Source organism: Erinaceus europaeus, chromosome 12 (assembly GCF_950295315.1).
Source record: "Erinaceus europaeus chromosome 12, mEriEur2.1, whole genome shotgun sequence".
Lineage (NCBI taxonomy): Eukaryota > Metazoa > Chordata > Mammalia > Eulipotyphla > Erinaceidae > Erinaceus > Erinaceus europaeus.
Window position 1 is genome coordinate 98,492,961 of NC_080173.1, and position 21,593 is coordinate 98,514,553.

At 53.5% G+C, this 21,593-nt stretch overlaps 1 protein-coding gene and 1 long non-coding RNA gene across 9 annotated transcripts in view; one reads left to right on the top strand and one right to left on the bottom strand.

Annotated features, from left to right (window-relative positions):
- PLXNB1 (plexin B1) overlaps positions 1-8,436 on the top strand; it is a 30,912-nt gene extending 22,476 nt beyond the window's left edge. For all 8 annotated transcript variants that reach the window (XM_060204700.1, XM_060204699.1, XM_060204702.1 and 5 more), the window contains 15 exons: positions 227-327; positions 424-641; positions 754-932; positions 1,066-1,132; positions 1,302-1,448; positions 2,870-3,038; positions 3,270-3,373; positions 3,441-3,525; positions 3,698-3,870; positions 3,944-4,104; positions 4,221-4,368; positions 5,684-5,748; positions 5,851-5,926; positions 6,696-6,770; positions 7,693-8,436. In XM_060204700.1, coding sequence (XP_060060683.1) covers positions 227-327; positions 424-641; positions 754-932; positions 1,066-1,132; positions 1,302-1,448; positions 2,870-3,038; positions 3,270-3,373; positions 3,441-3,525; positions 3,698-3,870; positions 3,944-4,104; positions 4,221-4,368; positions 5,684-5,748; positions 5,851-5,926; positions 6,696-6,770; positions 7,693-7,797 — 1,873 coding nt within the window. In that variant the 3' untranslated portion in view covers positions 7,798-8,436. The remainder of the gene's footprint in view (positions 1-226; positions 328-423; positions 642-753; positions 933-1,065; positions 1,133-1,301; positions 1,449-2,869; positions 3,039-3,269; positions 3,374-3,440; positions 3,526-3,697; positions 3,871-3,943; positions 4,105-4,220; positions 4,369-5,683; positions 5,749-5,850; positions 5,927-6,695; positions 6,771-7,692) is intronic.
- Positions 8,437-13,314: 4,878 nt separating this feature from the next.
- On the bottom strand, positions 13,315-15,375 carry LOC132541767 (uncharacterized). The gene is made up of 3 exons (XR_009552862.1): positions 14,931-15,375; positions 14,718-14,818; positions 13,315-13,860 (listed from the first exon to the last, which is right to left on the bottom strand). It is a non-coding gene; the product is annotated as an uncharacterized LOC132541767 (long non-coding RNA).
- Positions 15,376-21,593: the final 6,218 nt, after the last annotated feature.

Consider the following 21,593-nt stretch of genomic DNA (forward strand, 5'->3'; position numbering starts at 1 on the left):
GTCCTGACTCCTGGCTTAACCCGCTGGGCTGGAAAGGGCATGGTCAGGTGTGACCTGCCTGGGGCGGCCCAGGTAAATCGCTCAGGACCAGGCCTTGCTTGGGTGGGCACAACTGGGGTAGACTGTGGACCTGGGCCGGGTGGTTGGAGCCAGGTCAGGACCCACCGAGTAAGGGCCCTGGAGTTCTCCGTGCTTCCACTTCCACTTCCGCCCTGGGGCTGAGCAGGAGGAAGAGCAAGCAGGCTCTGCGTGACTACAAGAAGGTCCAGATCCAGCTGGAGAATCTGGAGAGCAGTGTGCGGGACCGCTGCAAGAAGGAGTTCACAGGTGGGCTGCCGGTGAAGCTCCCCCCACCCCTGCGCTCTGCCCGCGTCCACTCCCTTCACGCTCTCTGAGCCTGAGCCTGGCCTCTTTGCTTCCCAGACCTGATGACCGAGATGACCGATCTCACCAGTGACCTTCTGGGCAGCGGCATCCCCTTCCTGGACTACAAGGTGTATGCAGAGAGGGTCTTCTTCCCTGGCCACCAGGAGTCGCCGTTGCATCGGGACCTGGGTGTTCCCGAGAGCCGGAGACCCACTGTGGAGCAAGGGCTGGGCCAGCTCTCCAACCTGCTCAACAGCAAGCTCTTCTTGACCAAGGTGTGCCCTAGCCCCGGGTCTGGACCCCCACCCTGCCTGGTATGGCCCCCTCCCTCCCGTGGTCTCTGAACGGGCCCCTGCCACTATGCCCCGTCCTCTCTCCCCCTGCTAGTTCATCCACACCCTGGAGAGTCAGCGCACCTTCTCAGCTCGCGACCGGGCCTACGTGGCGTCTCTGCTGACGGTGTCCCTGCACGGGAAGCTCGAGTACTTCACCGACATCCTCCGCACGCTGCTCAGTGACCTGGTGGCCCAGTACGTGGCCAAGAACCCCAAGCTGATGCTGCGCAGGTCCGACTGGCTGCCAGAGGGGACCGGGCTGTGTGTGACTGGAACCAGGAGCCGGGGCAGGCCCTCTGGGACCTGCAGAGTTGGGACCCCCCCCCCCCCCCGTGACCCTGCCTCTCCCTTTCCATCTCTCCAGGACAGAGACTGTGGTAGAGAAGCTTCTCACCAACTGGATGTCCATCTGCCTCTACACCTTTGTGAGGGTGAGTGCAGGGCAGGGCTGGGGCAGGCGTAGCTTTCAGCCCTCATGCAGCTTGCTTTCCTGCCCAGCTTGTCCTCTGGTATCTTAAGCCCCCTGCCCCTGCCACCTCTGCCCCCCGCCCCTGCCACCTCTGCCCCAGGCCTGGCCCCAACTGGCTGCCACTCCCACAGGACTCGGTTGGGGAGCCTCTGTACATGCTGTTCCGGGGAATCAAGCATCAGGTGGACAAGGGGCCTGTGGACAGTGTGACTGGCAAAGCCAAATACACGCTGAATGATAACCGTCTGCTCAGGGAGGACGTGGAGTACCGGCCCCTGGTGAGGCGGGGTGCATGCTGGGAGCAGTGTGCTCTCTGGTGAGGGTGCAGTCAGCCTGGGCCCTGGCTGCTTTGTCTGCCAGAGAGGACCTTTGCATAACTGGAGTCTGAAAGAAGCTTGCAGCGGCCTCCAAGGGCCCTCCGGCTGGGGGTGGGGGCCTGGCCACAGCCAAGATGTCGGGAGGAGCCGGTCCTGCCTGGAAACAGTCCCAGAGCCTTTGTGTGCTAGCTTGGTGGGGGGCTGTGTGTTTGCTTGACCTTGTTCTCTGTTCTGCCAGGGAGGTGGTTATGCCTCCTCTTCCCTCTGGGTCTGCCTTCCCCTTTGTGGCCCGTGAGGATTTCCTTTGAGACCATCCCTCTCGGGCCGGTGGTGGCGCAACTGGTTGAGTGCATGTTATAATGTGCAAGGACCCTGGTTCAAGCCCCCTTGGTCCCTGCAAGTGATGAAGTAGTGCTGCAGGTGTCTCTGTCTCTATCTCTCACTTCATTCTCGATTTCTGACGGTTTCTGTCTAATAAGTAAATAAAGATAAGTGGTCCGGGAGGTGGCGCAGTGGATAAGGCTTTGGACTCTAAAGCATGAAGTCCCAAGTTCAATCCCCAGCAGCACATGTACCAGAGTGGTGTCTGGTTCTTTCTCTCTCTCCTATCATTTCTCATGAATAAATAAATAAAATCTTTTAAAAAATAATTTTAAAAAATAAAATGTTAAAGAGAGAGACCGGGTCGGGTGGTAGCGCAGTGGGTTAAGCACACGTGGCACGAAGCGCAAGGACCTGCGTAGGGATCCCGGTTCGAGCCCCCGGCTCCCCTCCTGCAGGGGAGTCGCTTCACAAGCGGTGAAGTAGGTCTGCAGGTGTCTGTCTTTCTCTCCCCCTCTATATCTCACCTCCTCTCTCAGTTTCTCTCTGTCCTATCCAACAACAACATCAATGGCAACAATAACAATAACGACAACATTGAAGGTAACAAAGGCAACAAAATGGGAAAAAATGGCCTCCAGGAGCAGTGGATTCGTGGTGCAGGCACCGAGCCCCAGCGATAACCCTGAAGGCAAAAAATAAAATAAAATAAAATAAAATAGAGAGAAAGGGAGCATCCCACCCAGGCTGGCGAGGGGCCCCTTGCTTCTGCTGTTGCTCTACTTTGACACCTCCCCTGACCATGGACCAGGAATCTGTATTGCGAGTGACTGGTGCACCCTCATCTTTCCGGCCACTTGCCCTGCAGGCTTTGCCAGCACTGTGGTGGCTGCTGGGGTCAGGGCCTGAAGCTGCTGGGGCAGCAAGGCGTGTGAAGAGCTGACGGCGGGGGCTGTGATGCTTGGAGGCCAGGCAGTGGTTTCTGGCGACCCTGGTGTCGGCCTTGGATCTTGCTCATCCCGTGTACTTGAGCTCCGCCCACTCTCGTGTATCCTGTGTAGACCTTGAATGCTCTGCTGGCTGTGGGGCCTGGGGCAGGAGAGGCCCAGGGTGTGCCCGTGAAGGTCCTGGACTGTGACACCATCTCCCAGGCCAAGGAGAAGATGTTGGACCAGCTCTATAAGGGAGTGCCCCTTGCCCAGCGGCCAGATTCACGTACCCTGGATGTTGGTGAGGGTGGAGGGCGAGAGTGGCTTGGGGAATCTAAGGCAGATTTCGGATGGGGTCAGCCCAGGCCTCTGGGTGCAGGGTGCTGACCAGTGGGGGCAGAGGCAGCGATTTCTGGTGGTCTGGGTGGGGCTGTCCCCCAGGGGGGCAGCCAGTGGTCCCATGGAGGAGGAGGTGGACTCCGGTGCAGGAAGGATGTCCTGGAACCCTAGACTAAGTACCTTGCCCTTGCAGAGTGGCGCTCCGGGGTGGCCGGCCATCTCATTCTTTCTGACGAGGATGTGACTTCTGAGGTCCAGGGGCTGTGGAGACGGCTGAACACCCTGCAGCATTACAAGGTGGGGTGGAGTGGGGTGGGGCGGGTGGGGCGGTGTGGGCTCAGGGGTCATCAGCTGTGCTCTGCAGGTTCCCGATGGAGCAACTGTGGCGCTGGTCCCTTGCCTCACCAAGCACGTCCTCCGGGAAAACCAGGATTATGTCCCCGGAGAGAGTGAGTCTGCCCCTCCCGACTCACAGCCCTGCCCTGCCCATCTTCCGGCCATGTGGGGAGACCCCTGGCCCCACAGGGTGGGCTTGCGTCCACCTCCCTCTGCCCAGAGGAGCTGTTAGCCAGCTGTCCCTGCGCCCGACTGGGGAGTGACGCACTGTGGGTCCTGGCACAGGGACGCCAATGCTGGAAGACGTGGATGAAGGGGGCATCCGGCCCTGGCACCTGGTGAAGCCCAGCGAGGAGCCAGAGCCTCCCAGGCCACGGCGGGGCAGCCTCCGGGGCGGGGAGCGCGAGCGAGCCAAGGCCATTCCCGAGATCTACCTGACCCGCCTGCTGTCCATGAAGGTGGGTCGGGGGCTTTGCGGGCGGCGGGGCCACTCTGGTGCTGGTGCTGAGCCCCCGGCCCCCATCCCTGCAGGGCACGCTGCAGAAGTTTGTGGACGACCTGTTCCAGGTGATCCTCAGCACCAGCCGGCCCGTGCCCCTGGCCGTGAAGTATTTCTTCGACCTGCTGGACGAGCAGGCCCAGCAGCATGGCATCTCCGACCAGGACACTGTCCACATCTGGAAGACCAACAGGTGGGGCTGGGGCAGGGCCGGTGGGCCCGGCGGGGCGGGGCGCCCTCTGGCACCCCCCCCACCCCCCCACCCCCTCCTGCGCGCTCATGCACAGATGGCCTCGGCCTGGTCCGCAGCTTGCCGCTCAGGTTCTGGATCAACATCATCAAAAACCCGCAGTTCGTGTTCGACGTGCAGACGTCCGACAACATGGACGCCGTGCTGCTGGTCATCGCGCAGACCTTCATGGATGCCTGCACCCTGGCCGACCACAAGCTGGGCCGAGTGAGTCGCCCGGGACACAGAGGCTGTGGGCAGGTTCCAGGCCTTCCCCAGAATGTCGGGGAGGAGGGCTCTGGGCCAGCCTTTGTGTCGGGGCTGCACCTCAGTCCTCAAGGCCGAGCCGGTGCGGGAGCCCCTGTGCCGATTCGCAGGGTGGCAGGAGCTGATGGGAGGGGCCCACAGGAGGCCTGGGAGTGGAGGTGGGAGGAGGGGTCAGACCTGCGAGTCAGCAGGAGCCTCCTGGCAGCCCAGCAGCAGGGCGGGAACTGGGGCAAGCGGGGAGTCAGAAGCCATGGACTGGATGTGGGAGTGAGGAAGGAGGAGGGTGGTTTGCGATACCCTATCAGAACTGTTAGCCGGTGTGATAGACCTGCTTCAGAGCCTGGCTGCCCAGCCCGGGACAATTTACTTATATTTCTGGGCTTGTTTCCTGGTGTGCTAAGCATCTCCAGCACAGAGACAGGTAGCACTGGGACTCACACCCTCTTCCTGCCTGCCCTGGGGTCTCGCGGTGCTCGGGTAGAGGCAAGAAATGGTCGGGGCGGGGGGCAGAGGGTGGCAGGTGGCACACCAGGTTGAGCACACACACTACAAAGCACAAGGATCCAGGTTCAATTCCCCTGCTCGCCACCTGCAGGGGGAAAGCTTCACGAGTGGTGAGTTAGTTGAATGTAAAACATTAATTCCCCAATAAAGAAATTAAAAAAAAAAAAAAACGAGTGGTGAGTTAGTGCTGCAGGTCTCTCTCTCTCCCTCCCTCCCCCTTTCTTCTCAATTTCTCTGTCACAATTCAATAATAAATAACATTCTAGGAGGCTTAAAAAGGGGGGGGGAGCCAGGTGATGGTGCAACTGGGTGGGTGCACATGTTACAGTGTGCAAGGACCTGGGTTCAAGCCCTCTGTCCCCACCTGCAAGAGGAAAGCTTTGCAAGTGGTGAAGCAGGTGTCCTTCTGATTCTCTCCTTCTGTCTCTCCCTCTTCCCTCTTGACTTCTGGCTATCTCTGCCCAATAAATAAAGATAATAATTTAAAAAAAAAGAAAGAGCAACCTTGGAATCAGACAGGAGTAGCAGGACAGATGAGTCTGTTGGCAGGGGTAGACAGACATGCTCTAGGGTGACCAGCCGCCCCCACTGGCCTGGAACTGGGGGGTTCCTGGCCTTTAGGGCTTTGAGTTTAAAACTAAGATAGTGCTGGGAAATTGGGATAGTTGGCCAGCCTAACAGAGACTCCTTCCCTCCCTTTTCCTCCCCTCCCCTCCCCTCCCCTCCCCTCCCCTCCCCTCCCCTCCCCTCCTTTGGTCACTCTTCTGCTCAGGATTCCCCCATCAACAAGCTTCTATACGCCCGGGATATCCCCAGATACAAACAGATGGTAGAAAGGTATGTGGCTGGGTGGGGGCAGGCGGGTTGGTCGCACAGGGACCTGGTGGGCGAGATGTGCTCTGCTTCCCCAGCGACTGTCCCACTCCTGGTCTCTGGCAGGTACTATGAAGACATTAGACAGAGTCTCCCCGCCAGTGACCAAGAGCTGAACTCCATCCTCGCTGAGCTGTCCCGGGTAAGGCCCTTCCTCCGCTTTCCAGACGGCCCATGAGCCCTCGGCTCCCTCTAAGCGCCCTCTGTCCGGAAGCCATCAGTGGCTTGTTGGGGGAGGGTCCAGGTCATCACACTGAGTGCAGAGTCCTTTCTGTTGCTGTCAGAGACCAGAGTTACCCCTCTCCTCTCAGCTGGCTGCAGGTGTGCCGGCATGCTGGGCCTGGGCCTGGGCCGAGAACCAGGGGAGCAAGACTGGGTCAGCCTGCCGAGTCTCCCCCTCCCCTGCCCTCCACAGTGTGCAGACACCCCACCTCCTCAAGGGCCCAGGTGTACACTCAGGTGACTCCTGGTCACTGCACACGGTGACAGTGCTGAGCACCCCACAGTGACATTTACAGTTGTTGCCGGGGTTCTCACGGCTCTCCACCCGCACTCCAGGCTGAGAAGTGTCCCTGTGGAGGGGCCTGAGCCTGACCTGGTGTGAGATCAGAGCAGAACTCTCTGGGTCACAGCCTGTGGGTGGGACTCTGAGGCCCCTCAGGAAGCAGAGGGTCCCACTGGGACCTGGAGGGGGAGAGAGATGGGGTCCCACGGAAAGCCCGGGTCCTGCTAAGACTGCAGGCCTGGTGCTGAGATCCAGACCAGAGAGAGAGAGAGAGAGAGAGAGAGAGATCCTCTTCCTACTGCAGACCCATTTCCCCTCTTCCATCTCTCTTCATCCCCGTCCCATGGGCCCGGTGCCTCCTCTGCTGGCCGACAGCACCCCTCCTTTCACTTGTTCTTCTCCCTAGAACTACTCTGGAGACCTGGGGGCGCGAGTGGCCTTGCACGAGCTCTACAAGTATATCAACAAATACTATGACCAGGTGGGCAGACCGCTGGGCTCTGACGGGGTCGGGGGGAGTAAGGCGGTGGATGTCCTGTAGTGGCCACAGAGGGGGTTTGGGCTCCCACCCTGGGCAGAGGAGAGAGGGACTGGGCCTTGGGCTTGGGAGGCCCTCTCCTGGCATGCTGCCTGGTGTTGGCATCCACTGCATACCAACCCCCCGCCTCCCCAGTGTGGACTCCCAAGCATGGCGGTGGGGGTGGCTGGGTAGCTCCCAGGCCTAGAGATGATGTGCAGGGGACTTGCAGCTGCCACTTCGGTGGGTGTGGACCCAGCCGGCTCCATGCCCTGCTGGAGGAGCGGTTCCAGGCGCAGGAAGCGTGGCCGGGGGTGCCGTCTGGGGAATTCCCGGGCAGACATCAGCATCTGAGCGCCAGTCCATCTCCCAGGGGCCGCGAGAGTTCTGTCGGGGGCCTGCACAGTGTGTGCGGCGTGTCTGCGCTGTTCAGACAGGCCTGGGCCACAGGCGTCAGGACGGGCCTTTAGCAGACGAGTGACACATGGTGTGGGGGCTGAGGATATGCAGCCTGCAGGTTCCCAGCCGGCCCTCTGGGGTACTGGAGCTCAGTCTTCTGCTCTGTTACCACTGTTGTGTACCTGCTTCTTGCCAGCAAGTACCCGCTGCCTATGGGCTGGGTGGGTGGGTGGCTAGAGCAGGGCTCCCAGAGGGCCATGGGGAGGGGGATGGCGTGTGGTGGAACTGACTGGGGGAGGTGGATGTTCCTTACTGTGGATGCCAGGTATTGAGTAAAGCACCCCCTGCCCCAAAGTGACTGTGAGGGTCCCATTTCCCCCTCTGGGGAGGCCCAGCCTCAATGAGCCAGGCAGGCTGTCGGCATCCTCAGCAGAGTGAGCAGGCTAGCCAGTGGCCCCTGCCTGACGGCCCGGCCCCTGCATTTCAGATTATCACCGCCCTGGAGGAAGATGGGACGGCCCAGAAGATGCAGCTGGGCTATCGGCTCCAGCAAATAGCAGCTGCCGTGGAGAACAAGGTCACAGACCTGTAGGGCCTGGCGAGCCCTGGCCTGCCGAGTCCTGGCCTGCCGTTGCCTCAGCCCCGTCGGGGCAGCCCTGGAACTAAGCAGGAGAGCCCACCTTCTTAGAAGCCCGTAGTGCCTGACAAGCAGAGTTAGTGGAAGGTGGCTCCTAGTCTCTTGGTGGCTCTGGCCTGGGCCTGGTGGGACCCACCTCTAAGGCCTGGGCCGTGAGGCTGGCCGGGTGGTGCCAGGCTGCTTCCCGAGCCCAGAGACCCTGTGAGCTATTTTTTGTGGGATGTTAGTCTGTGGGGAGTCGGGGGCTAAGGACTTCCAGAGAGGGGCTGGAGGGGCCTCCAGACCCTGGGCGACTGCACGGTCCCTGGCTTTTGCCCACCGAGACTGAGGAGGAAAGAGAGCACCTCCCTCTGGTCCTGTGCTCTTCCACCACCCCTGACCTCAGTTTAGCTGCCTCCGGCCTAGCTGCTGCTGCCACATTCCTCAGTCCAGGAGATGACGTGTTTCCTAGGCCACTGCACACTGACCCCTCAGGGGGCCGGCTGTCTCAGCCTCCTTGCCTCCCAGGTGGTGAGGGGTGTCTGCTGTGGGGGGCCCCTGGGGACAAGCAGTGGCCCCACTGACCAGCTCTTCATTAAAAGATAACACACTGTGTGGCGTCTTCTGTGTGACCTTGGCTGAGCCCCTTAGGGGGGTCGTAGCTTGCCCAGCAGGTGTGGGAATGTCTCGTGCCCCAGACCACCAGGCCGATGGGCTCCCGGCTGCTGACAGGGTTTGTCGTCAGGGAGTATATGCAGGAAGTGAACCCCACACAGGATGAGGCTGGGAGGCTGACAGCTGTGGCCCAGGGTCCTGCCTGGTCTGCCTTTCAGTGTTCTGCCCTCTTGTTCCCTGTGACAAGGGAAGGGGCCAGGGAGCGACTGTAATGTTCATGCCCCAGGTTCAATCCCTGGCACCGCCATAAGCAGAGCTAAGTCTCACTCTGGTCAAACAGACAAACACCAAACTGGGGAAGGGTGGCAGCTTTGCCCTCAGGTCAAGGTCAAGTGCATCTTGGGAACCTTTTCTGCCATTCTGTTTCTGGACTCCGCAAACTCCTCTAGCCTAAGATATTTTAAGGGCCTCCTGTCCTGGCCAAGCTCTGCATAGACTACTACACCCTGTGTGGTCTGAAGCTGGACTGCGGAGGGTCATCCTGTCACTGGCTGCTCCTGGAAGGCTGGGCTGGTGCGCCCTTACTTGGGACCACCCAGCCTCTGCAGGTGAAGGGGTGATTGGCACCATCTTCCTAAGCCCCCTACAGGTTACAGGAGCCCCACTCCCCACTCAGATCTGTTGAGGGTTCAGAGAGACAGGCTGGGGAGCTGAGCACGCTAACTAAGTGCAAGGACCAGGGTTCAGGCACCGGCTCCCCACCTGCAGAGGGGAGGCTTCACGAGTGGCGAAGCAGGCCTAGAGGTGCCTGTCTCCCTCTCTATTTCCCCCTCCCCTTCCAATTTCTTTCTGTCCTGTCAAAAGCAAAATAGAAAGAATAAGGAAAAAAATGACTGATGGAAGTGGTGGGTTCCTAGTGCCAGCCCTGAGCCCCCAGCAATAACCCTGGTGTCACTAGAAAGTGGAGCTGAAGGGAGTCGGGCTGTAGCGCAGCGGGTGAAGTGCAGGTGGCGCAAAGTACAAGGACCGGCATAAGGATCCTGGTTCGAGCCCCCGGCTCCCCACCTGCAGGGGAGTCGCTTCACAGGTGGTGAAGTAGGTCTGCAGCTGTCTTATCTTTCCCCTTCTCTGTCTTCCCCTCCTCTCTCCATTTCTCTCCTATCCAACAACGATGACATCAATAACAATAACTACAATAGTAAAACAACAAGGGCAACAAAAGGGAATAAAATAAATATTTTTAAAAAAGAAAAAGAGGGGCTGTATTCCAGGAGCCCTCTGGCCCTAAATAAAGCAGGCCAGACTCATTATACACAGCAGGGCACACCGGTCTGTGTGAAGATGGGATGTTCTCTGCTCTAATGCCCAGCCTCCCCACTTCTGCTCAGTCAGCGAGCACTGACATTTGCATGTCTGTGAGTGAGCTTCAGTGGGGCTCCAGCCAGGCGCCTTCTCTAGTCTGGTGGAACTTTGCACCTGCCCAATCCCACTGCTCCCAGCAGGCTTTTCTCTGGCCTTTCTTGGACTTCATTTTAAATTTCAGGTGGACAGAAACAGGAGAGGGAGAGGGCAGGGGACACTGCATAGTGGTTATGCAAAAGACTCATGCTTGAGGCTCCGAAGTCCCAGGTTCAGTCCTGAGCACCACCATAAGCCAGAGCTGAGCAGTGCTCTGGTGGTGTTTCTCTGTGTCTTTCTGTCTCATTAAAATGAAATTAATAGGGAGTCGGGTCGTAGCACAGTGGGTTAAGCACACGTGGTGCAATGCCAAGGACCGGCGTAAGGATCCAGTTTGAGCCCCCGACTCCCCACCTACAGGAGAGTGGCTTCACAGGCGGTGAAGCAGGTCTGCAGGTGTCTATCTTTCTCTCCCCTCTCTGTCTTCCCCTCCTCTCTCCATTTTGCGACAACAACAACAATTATAACAACCACAATGATAAAAAACAAGGGCAAGGGCAACACACCCAGGTCCCTGAGATCCGTAGTGTGTGCTGCCAGGTGGGCCCTCCGCTGACCTCCAGCCAGGTCTTTGCAGTCACTCTAAATGGTCCTGACAGCCTCTGGGCAGCTGGGGCCACACCAGAGGCTGAACTGCCAACTTGAACATCTCAGTCTCTGGGATTTCGGGCCGGGGCAGACAAGGAGCCCAGGTTCCCGGCTTGGTTCCCCACTCTGCAGCCTCTCCAAGCCCCCTTGGTGGGATAGGGCTGGAGGAGCCATCGCGCCCCTGCCTGCTGTGAGGGTGAGTACTGACCGTGCCTGAGTCACTCACATCTCAGCCGCGCAGAACACGGTTCTGACGAGTGATGTGAAGAACGAAATCACAATAAGATGGGAATTTATGACTCGGTGCCACGGCTGATGGAGGCCCCAGCACTGCAGGATTTGGTGGCTTGTCATTCCGCTTATGTGGCTCCCCCTAGCTCTCTTCTGGCAGAGACTTCAGAAGTATGCCCTCTCTGCTACACTGCCCTCAGACACGTCAGCCCGCAAAGGCCCTTTGCTTATCACCACCAGTGCCCACTGCAGGGAGCTGAGGAAGGGCCTCACCTGACTGAGCACTTTCACCGACTTAAGCCCTGGAGTGAATTGTCACTGTGGAGGATGTGGGAGCTCTGTATTTTCATTTTCTGGTGCTGAGAGAAATATGTGCTAGCTGACTAGCTGACGTAATGCTGAGTTTGTGCTGATAAATGTTGAGGTCATCTTGGAAATTAAAACCTTGAGGGGTGGGGGTAGGTGGCATAATGGTTATGCAAAGAGACCTCATGCCGAACCCCCAGTGTCACCTTGGCTACATGAATCCTAGAAGTCATATCTCCTCATAACAAAACATCAGCTACTCGTTATTGGCAGTCTGAGAGGTTGTGCAGTATGTCAGGCAATGTATTCTCAAGCATGAGATCCCCAGTTCAATCCCTGTAATTGCATGTATCAGAGTAATGCAGGATAATTCCCTCAGTAATTTTCAGAGTAATTCCCTCCCTCTCATTAATAAAAAGAATTCCTGCAGGAGTTGGGTGGTAGCACAGCGGTTTAAGTGCAGGTGGTACATAGTGCAAGGACCAGAGTAAGGATCCCAGTTCGAGCCCCCGGCTCCCCACCTGCAGGGGAGTCACTTCACAAGTGGTGAAGCAGGTCTGCAGGTGTCTGTCTTTCTCTCCCCCTCTGTCTTCCCCTCCTCTCTCCATTTCTCTCTGTCCTAGCCAACAACGATGACATCAACAACAACAATAATAATAACTATAACAATAAAACAACAAGGGCAACAAAAGGGAATAAATATAAAAAATCTTTTTAAAAGTATATATATATATATATGAATTCCTGGACAAGTAGGGGTTCTCTTGCATCAACTGTATTTGATAAATCTTTGTATCATTTCTATATTTGACACCAATAATTAGTAATTAAAGAGATGCAAATAAATACTGAAATGGAGAAAAAAAAAACAGAGAGACTCTCATGCCTGAGGCTTCAAAGTCCCAGGTTCAGTCCCCTGCTCCACCATAAGCCAGAGCTGAGCAGGGCTCTGGTAAAAAGAAACAGACATTGAGAGCTTAGGACACTAAATGGGCAGAAGGTCTTTGGGTCCCACTGGCCAGCGCTGGCAGGTGGCCCTTGGCTGTGCTGGGCCTGTGGGTAGACTTGGTTGTCCCAGGCCTCCTGAGGACAACTTGTTCAGGAACAAATTCAGACCCCAAACTATCTGGCGGGTAGTGTTCTTAGTTATCCCTTTCACAGTGTTCTGTCCCAGTTAAACGTGGTGGCTTGTGCAATTCCAAGTGTAAGCAGAAATTTAAGGGACATTGCGGGGAGAGGAAGGACTTGCATGCAAGAAGTCCCAGAACCAGCCCCTGGCTCCACCAGTAGCCAGAGCTGAACAGTGCTCTTGCATAAAAAAATCAAAAAGGGCCGGTGGTAATACCTGGTTGAGTGCACATCTTACTATGTGCAAGGACCCGAGTTCAAGCCCCCACTCCCCACCTGCAGGGGGAAAGCTTTGCGTGTGGTGAAGCAGGGCTGCAGGTGCCTGTCTCTCTCCCTCTCTGTCTTCCCCTTCCTCTCAATTTCTGGCTATCCAGAATAAATAAAGATGATGAAATAAATAAAAATGATATGTATATTTTTAAATAATAAAGGGAAGAAAGAGACACCAAGCCAAGAGCATGAGGACCTGGGTCTGAGCCCTGGCGCCACACAGGCGGGAGCTGTGAGCATGAATGGTGAAGCGGTGCTGTATGACTTTCCTCTTCCTGATATCGAAAAGGGAAAGAAATGAGTCCATCAGGGAGTCGGGCAGTAGTGCAGCGGGTTAAGCGCAGGTGGCGCAAAGCGCAAGGACCTGCCTAAGGATCCCGGTTCGAGGCCCCGGCTCCCCACCTGCAGGGGAGTCGCTTCACAGGCGGTGAAGCATGTCTGCAGGTGTCTGTCTTTCTCTCCCCCTCTCTGTCTTCCCCTCCTCTCTCTGTTTCTCTCTGTCCTAGCCAACAATGACGACATCAATAACAACAATATAATGAAAAGCATGGGCAACAAAAGGGAAAATAAATAAGTATTTAAAAAAAAAAAGAGTCCATCAAGAGTGGTGTGAAAAGGCGTGAAGGCTGGGAGATAACGTCAGATGAAAAGGAAAAAAACTGAAGGGTCCGGAGCTGGCTCTCCTGGAAGAGCACGGGCCTGGTGTGTGAACTGGACGTGAGCCCCCAGCACCAGCTGTGAGCACAGGACGCTCACCCTCCCTTCTTCCTTGAGACAAAGATGGGCCTGGGAAGGGCACTAAGCAGAGGCAGTGCTCAGAGGCCCTGCGTTCATAACCTGGTACTGCAAAAAAAGGAGGGGGAGAGAGAAACCTAAGACAAGGATGCTGCCAACAGGTTTGGAAGGAATTTACTCAGGTTGTAATTAATGTGTTTCAGTTAGACATTTTTGGATTTCCTGGTTGGTGAGTGCCCAGGGGAAGAGAACCCCCCAGCAGTCCCACCATGCAGTGGGCAGGGGAGTTGGGCTGGTGATGTACTGCCATCTTCTGGCCACAGCGAGGAATTTATCAGAAGCAGCTGAGGTTTCTGCTGGAACTCTGGAAGTTTTAAACAATGAGGGAGGCTGGAGAAATAGCTCGTCTGGTAGGGCGCACGCCCTGCCTTGCACACGACCCAAGATTAAGTCCTGGAGTCACGTGGGAGGTGTTTCTGCACTGGAGGAGATTCCGGTGCTGTGGTGTCTGTGCGTCTCCATGAAGAGGCACCCGGCAGCAGTGAAGTCTGCGTGCTCTCCCTCCTGGCTCCACAGAAGACATGGATGAACTAATTAGATCAGCGATGAAGGACGGCTGGAATTTCAGGACTTGTGTCGAACTGGAGTCCTGGTTTACGTGTGAGCTCACGTTCAAGGAGAGAGCTTGGGCCGCGTAACGGTGAGTGACTGACAGGAAAACAGGTGAGTGTGGGTGCTTCCAGTGGGATTTATTTACTTATTATTGGACAGAGACAGAGAAATGGAGAGGGGGTGGAGACGGGGGGCACAGATAGACAATTACGGGAGCCAGGAGGTAGCACAGCTGGTTAAGCGCAGGTGGCGCAAAGCGCAAGGACCAGCATAAGGATTCCGGTTTGAGCCCCCGGCTCCCCACCTGCAGGGGAGTCGCTTCACAGGTGGTGAAGCAGGTCTGCAGGTGTCTGTCTTTCTCTCCCCTCTCTGTCTTCCCCTCCTCTCTCCATTTCTCTCTGTCCTATCCAACAACAACAATAATAATAACTACAACAACAAGGGCAACAGAAGGGAATAAATAAATATTTAAAAAGAAAAAGAAAGACAATTGCAGCATGGATTCACTGCTTGTAAAGCTTCCCCCTGCAGGAGGGGACCAGGGGCTTGAACCCAGGTCCTTGTGTGCTATGAGGCACATGCTCTACCAGGGGCACCACTGCCCGGCCCCCCAGTGGGAGGGATAAAAATAGGAGCACTGACTACAGAAACTGGAAGGGCAGAGGGGCAGCAGTGCTCTCCAGAGACTAGTGACTCCCGAAGGCCCCATCATCCCAAGTGGACAAAGGGGACCGTCACCCCCAGCCTCTTCCTGGCAGCTTCGGAAAGCAGGGAGCCGTGTGCTGCCCGACGCTGCAGGAGGTCAGGGGCCCCACATCCCACACGGTGAATGGTGGCACTGGAAAAGGGAGCTTCACCCCTGTCTTCCTGGGCCCTTCAGAATTCACAGGCCTGGGCCTGGGCGTGGAGACTGGGGAGCACAGCTCTGCGAGGCAACAGGAGTCTCATTTTACCTTCTCCACCCATCACGGGATTGCAGGGCAGGGCGGCCCTGGCATGAGGCAGGAGCTGCCCGGTGCTGTGGGCTTGCATTCCAAGTTGGCACCTGGTGGGACTGAATGAGGAAATGTTTGCGGATTGCTGGCTTAGTCCAGCTCCTTCCCGGAAGCTGGGGGCATAGACCAGAATGGAGGTAACTGAAGAACATTGAACAGGGGACAACATACAGAGCTGCAGACACGGGGAGTCCACAAGGCGGTGAAGCACAGCTGCCAGCAGCCCTGGGCCCACGGGTAGAGGCAGGGTGGCCATCCAGGTAGAGGAGGAAGCTCCCACAGCTCTCTCAGCAGGGAGGGTGCTGGCTGCTGGCAAGTAATTACCCGGCCTCCTGCTGCTGCCACTCCCAGTCTCCTGCCAGCCAGTCTCCCGCTGGCCATACAGCCAGAGGGCCAGAGTGCAGGGGTGTGTGCTTCTGGGTGCAGAGCAGGGCAGGACTTCCACCGGTGGCTTGGGAGGTGGCACAGTGGTAGAGCATGAGGTCTCAAGTTTGATTCCTTTTTTTTTTTTTTAATTACCAGAGCACTGCTCAGCTCTGGCTTATGGTGGTACAGGGGATTGAACCTGGGACTTTGGAGCCTCAGGCATGAGAGTCAGTTTGCATAACCATTATGCTATCTACCCCTGCCCTCAAGTTTGATTCCTGACAATGCATATAACAGTGTTGCTTTGGCAAGCCTCTCCCTCTGCCTCTCTCTCATAAGATATGTATAAGCCTCTCCCTCAGTGTCTCTCATAAGATATGTATAAGCATCTCCCTCAGTTTCTCTCTCTCATAAGATATGTAGAAGCCTCTCCCTCTGTGTCTCTCTCTCGTAAGATATGTAGAAGCCTTTCCCTCTGTCTCTCTCTCGTAAGATATGTAGAAGCCTCTCCCTCTGTGTCTCTCTCTTGTAAGATATGTATAAGCCTCTCCTTCTGTCTCTCGTAAGATATGTATATTTATTTTTTTAAACATTTTCTTTTTTAAATTTTTTTATTATCTTTATTTATTGGATAGAGACAGATAGAAATTGAGAGGGGAGGAAGAGATAGAGAGGGAGAGAAACAGAGAGACACCTGCAGCCCTGCTTCACCACTCGCAAAGCTTTCCTTCTGCAGGTGGGGGATGGGGTCTTGAACCCAGGTCCTTGAGAACTGTAACATGGGCACTTAACCAGGTGTGCCACCACTCGGCCCCCAGATATGTATATTTCTACCAACCACAAGGGAAAATATGAACTCTTCTTTTTTTAAAAAAAAAAAAATTGTTTTTATTATCTTTATTTACTGATTGGATAGAGAAAGTCAGAAATTGAGAGGGAAGGGAGGGACGGAGAGGGAGAGAGACAGAGAGACACCTGCAGCCCTACTTCACCACTTGTGAAATTTTCCCCCCTGCAGGTGGGGACTGGGGGCTTGAACCCAGGTCCTTGCACATTGTAACATGTGCGCTCAACCAGGTGCGCCACCACCTGGCCCTCAATATGAACTCTTCTAAGGCAGCATTATGTTAACATCTTTGTAGAAATGTGGTCGACTTTATTTGCCTTCATAATTTCAGTTAAGAATGCAGTGTCGTGAAAGGAAAGTCATCCTTTTAAAGGGGGGGGGGGGTCCATAGAGTGCAGTTGGTTTGCCCATAAAAATGTGCTCGTCTTGTCATTTTTTCTCAGCCTTTATCCGCAGGCACGAACCTTCTCTTCAACCCCCACGAGAGAAGTTTAAATTCCACTTTAGACTCTGGTCAACACCCAAGACAAACTGAGTCCCCTGCCACCTATAGTAAGAATATGCCATGTAATTTGGGGTATCTCTAATCTTGCAAATTAGAGATTTTTAGCAACTGCCAATAAAATATTATTTCCCCTGAAGGCAAAGTTCAGGTAAGAATCTATCTACATCATGTCTGAACTTGGTTTCTCATTGTTTCTTTTCATTCAAACTGTGTCATGAGGGGCAGGGTGGTGGCGCACCTGGTTGAGCGCACATGTTATAATGTGCAAGGACCTGGGTTTGAGCCCCTGGTTCCCACCTGCAGGGGGAAAGCTTTGCAAGTGGTGAAACAGTACTGCAGGTGTCTCTCTGTCTCTCTCCCTTTCTATCACCCCCTTCCCTCTTGATTTCTGGCTGTCTCTATCCAATTAAATAAAGATAATAAAACAATAAAGAAAAACTTTTTTTTTTTTGCCTTCAGGGTTATTGCTGGGGTTTGGTGCCTGCACTATGAATCCACTGCTCCTGGAGGCCATTTTTTCCCTTTTGTTGCCCTTGTTGTCTATTGTTGCTGTTGTTAATATTATTGTTGTTGTTGTTGTTAGATAGGACAGAGAGAAATGGAGAGAGGGAGGGGAAGACAGAGAGAGGGGAGAGAAAGACAGACACCTGCAAACCTGCTTCACCGCCTGTGAAGCGACTCCCCTGCAGGTGGGGAGCCGGGGGCTCGAATTGAGGTCCGTATGCAGGTCCTTGCGCTTTGTGCCACCTGCATTTAACCCGCTGTGCTACCGCCCGGCCCGCAGAAAATTTTTTTAATGTGTGATGAGACAGGGTAAACATACAATAACTGTGAACCAGACTTGCCTGCCCTGGACCTCGTGGTCTTAGTTTCAGTCCTTGGCATTACCATGTGCCCAAGCTGAACAGTGCTCTTGTTCGCCATTTTCCGTTTCTAGCTGTCATGAAAATAAATAAATAAACCTTTTGAAAACTATACTGGGAGTCGGGCGGTAGCGCAGCGGGTTAAGCGCACATGGTGCAAAGCGCAATGACCAACATAAGGATCCCTGTTCCAGCTCCTGGTTCCCCACCTGCAGGGGAGTCGCTTTACAAGCGGTGAAGCAGGTCTGCAGGTGTCTGTCTTTCTCTCTCTCCCTCTCTGGCTTTCCCTCCTCTCTCCATGTCTCTCTGTCCTATCCAAGAACTAAAGACATCATCAACAACAACAATAATAACCACAACAAGGCTACAACAACAAGGACAACAAAAGGGGTAAAATGGCCTCCAGGAGCAGTGGATTCATGGTGCAGGCACCGAGCCCCAGCAATAACCCTGGAGGCAAAAAAAAAAAAGGAAGAAAGAAAAGAGAGGAGGGGGGCAGGGGTAGATAGCATAATGGTTATGCAAAGAGACTTTCATGCCTGAGATTCCAAAGTCCCAGGTTCAATCCCCTGCACCACCATAAGCCAGAGATGAGCAGTGCTCTGGTAAAAAAAAAAAAAAAAAAAAAAAAAAAAATTAAAGAAAAAGAAAAAAGAGGAAGGAAGAAAGAAAAGATTATTCTTATTCTTTTCCTATCTTCCTCTCTATCCCTCCCTCTTTCCTGGCCCTTTTCTTTTTCTTATTTATTTATTTATTCCTTTTTGTTGCTCTTGTTTTATTGTTGTAGTTATTATTATTGATGTCGTCGTTGTTGGATAGGACAGAGAGAAATGGAGAGAGGAGGGGAAGACAGAGAGGGGGAGAGAAAGACAGACACCTGCAGACCTGCTTCACCGCCTGGGAAGCGACTCCCCTGCAGGTGGGGAGCCGGGGGCTCGAACCGGGATCCTTATGCCGGTCCCTGCGCTTTGCAACACCTGTGCTAACCCGCTGCGCTACCACTGGACTCCCAGCCCTTTTCTTTATAAATGCAAGTCCTCTGATCCCTTTTCTGATATCTTATTGTTTTTTGTTTCCTTTCTCTTCTCTCTGCTTATCTAAGCACTTTGCTCTTGTAGAATTCCTTTTCGGGGAGTCGCTTCACAGGCAGTGAAGCAGGTCTGCAAGTGTCTTTCTCTCTCCCTCTCTGTCTTCCCCTCTTCTCTCCATTTCTCTCTGTCCTATCCAACAACGATGACATCAATTAACAATAACAATAAAAACAGCAAGGGCAACGAAAGGGAATAAATAAATATTAAAAAAAAAAACTTTTTAAAAAAGAATTTCTTTCCTGCTCTTTATTCCAGAATTCACTTTTCCTTCTTATTTATTATGCACTTCTGTGCTTTTTTTTTTTTTTTTTGCCTCCAGGGTTACCAATGGGGCTTGGTGCCGGCACTGTGAATCCACTGCTCCTGGCAGCCATTTTTTTTTTCATTTTATTGGATAGGACAGAGAGAAATTGAGAAGAGAGGGAGGAGACAGAGGGAGAGAGACAGGAGATACCTGCAGACATGCTTCACCACTTGTGAAGCATCTCCCCTGGCAGGTGGGGAGCCGGGGCTGGAACTTTCTGCTTAGCGCTTGACCAGGTATGCCGCCGCCTGGCCCCCCTCTTGTGCTCTTCGTGTTGAATGACTGCAGCTGTTTCACTCTGTGTCTCGTTTCATTTTAACTTTGAAAACCTGTTCCTTTTGTCTCCTCATTGCACTCATCCTTCCTGCTTTTCTGTTAACTTCACTTCTTTACCACACCGTCGCTCTGATCTTCCTTATCCTATCCTTTCTTCTTTTTGGGTTCCTTTCTTTAATATTTGAATTTGTGCTCTCCGTCTGACTGTTCTGTTTAGTGGTCTCAGATATCTCTCTGTGACTCACTAGTAATTAAGTAAGACTTTGTTGAGCATTTCCTACAAGACAGACACACTGCAGGCTCATAAACAAAAGCTCCACTTCAAAGGGCTTCAATTTTAATGGCCGAAACAGAAACACAAATAATTTCATTATGTCACAGTGGATAAAACCACAAGATTCTCAAGAAGATTACAAATGGCCTACACGGAGCACTGGATGTTCCATACCTTTGTAACTGCTGCTACCTACCAGTTTAACGTTTATCCTTGACCCTTTCAAAGTTTTTTTTCTTTCCTTGTTTCTACACTATCTGACATTTCCTTATTGTCAACAGGAAGTCTTCAAGCTGTATACGAGGAAGACTCTAATACAGAAATTTATGTTAATGGAATCCTATGGAAATAAAGATACATACTATTTCCTACAAAGCTCATTATGCAATTTTGCATTAATTTACAAGTTGTACGAATCACAAATACATTTTGGTAGCAGAAACTTATTGAGTTGCTGGGAAAGTCATGATGTATGTTTCTTTTTTTTTTTAAAGATTTTATTTATTTATTAATGAGAAAGATAGGAGGAGAGAGAAAGAACCAGACATCACTCTGGCACATGTGCTGCCGGGGATCGAACTGGGGACCTCATGCTTGAGAGTCCGAAGCCTTATCACTATGCCATCTTCCGGACCACTCTTTTTTTTAATATTTATTTATTTTACCTTTTGTTGCCCTTGTTTTTTATTGTTGTAGTTATTGCTGTTGTTATTGATGTCGTCATTGTTAGATAGGACAGAGACATGGAGAGAGGAGGGGAAGACAGGGGGGGGAGAGAAAGACAGACACCTGCAGACCTGCTTCACCACTTGTGAAGTGACTCCCCTGCAGGTGGGGAACCGGGGGCTCGAACTGGGATCTTTAGACCGGTCCTTGTGCTTTGCGCCACATGCACTTAACCAGCTGCGCTACCGCCGGACCCCCCATGATGTATGTTTCTATGCAAAGCCCATAAATCATTCTAAGTAATGAGTAGAATCGTTACTGTAACTGGAGATAAGACTGCTAGGTGTATCTTAAGCCACTAATAGATAAGCTTGTATGGTATTGGCTTTGCAGGAGATTACTTAATGTTTACGAACTCATAGCTCAGAAGCAGGACAACTATTAGAAGAGTAATTAAGACGTCACCAGTATAGCATTGGTAAGTGGGAAGCAAGGAACTAAGTGTTCTCTAAACAGTGACAGGGCTACGATCACAAAACAGATTTGCTTTTTTATTTCCCCCTCAACTGCTCCCGGTGGCCATTTCCTCCCTTTTTTCTTTGATGGAGGGTGAGAGACAGAGAGAAGGAGAAACACGTTTGCAGCATTGCTCCACCACTTGTGAAGCTTTGCCCTGCAAGTGGGGACGGGGCCGCGGTCCCTGCCAGGGTGGTGTGCCCTCCACGAGGAGCCTGCCCAGGCCCCACACTCCGTCGCCTTTGTGGTGGGTGCATGAGCTCCCTACCGCCCGCAGTGTTTCAGGAGCACACAAGTGCGGCCTCTCACATCTGCCAGCCCTGGTAGAGTTCAGGCACAGCACAATGTATTATTTCTTCTTCTCTCTCTCTCTCTCTTTATAAAAAGATTTTATTTATTTCCTTTTTGTTGCCCTTGTCTTTGTTGTTGTAGTTGTTATTGTTGGATAGGACAGAAAAAATGGAGAGAGGAGGGGAAGACAGAGAGGGGGAGAGAAAGACAGACACCTGCAGACCTGCTTCACCGCCTGTAAAGTGACTCCCCTGCAGGTGGGGAGCCAGGGGCTTGAACCGGGATCCCTAAGCCGGTCCTTGCGCTTTGTGCTACCTGCGCTTAACCCGCTGTGCTACCGCTTGACTCTCTCTTTTTTTTTTTTTGGGGGGGGGGTCTACCTATAAGGTCTGGAAGGCATTATAAGCAGACACCTGGGCACCAATCTTCAAGAAACACTTCTTTGGTATGCAGATTATTTTCAGCTGAAAACTGCAGACTGGATACTCTGGAACAATTCCCTCTTCTCCTTTTATCTAGATTAGATTAGCTTTAACAGTTTTAAATAAAATTAAAAAATCTAGGGCAGGGGAGATGGTATAATGACTATGCAGACAGACTTCCATGCCTGAGGCTCCAAAGCTCCCGGCTGAATCCCTGGTGACCAGACACCAGAGCGAGTCAGTGCTCTGATAAGTAAATGGCAGATGCCAGTCTAAGAGAATCCGAGTGTAGACGGCCTTCACCTCTGCTCACCCTCCTGGAGGCACAGCCCTCAATATCAGTGAGCCTGCACTCCCCTAGCAAGCCTGGGGACTCCTCCACGGGGGGCAGACTCAGAATATTTTCCCTTTGT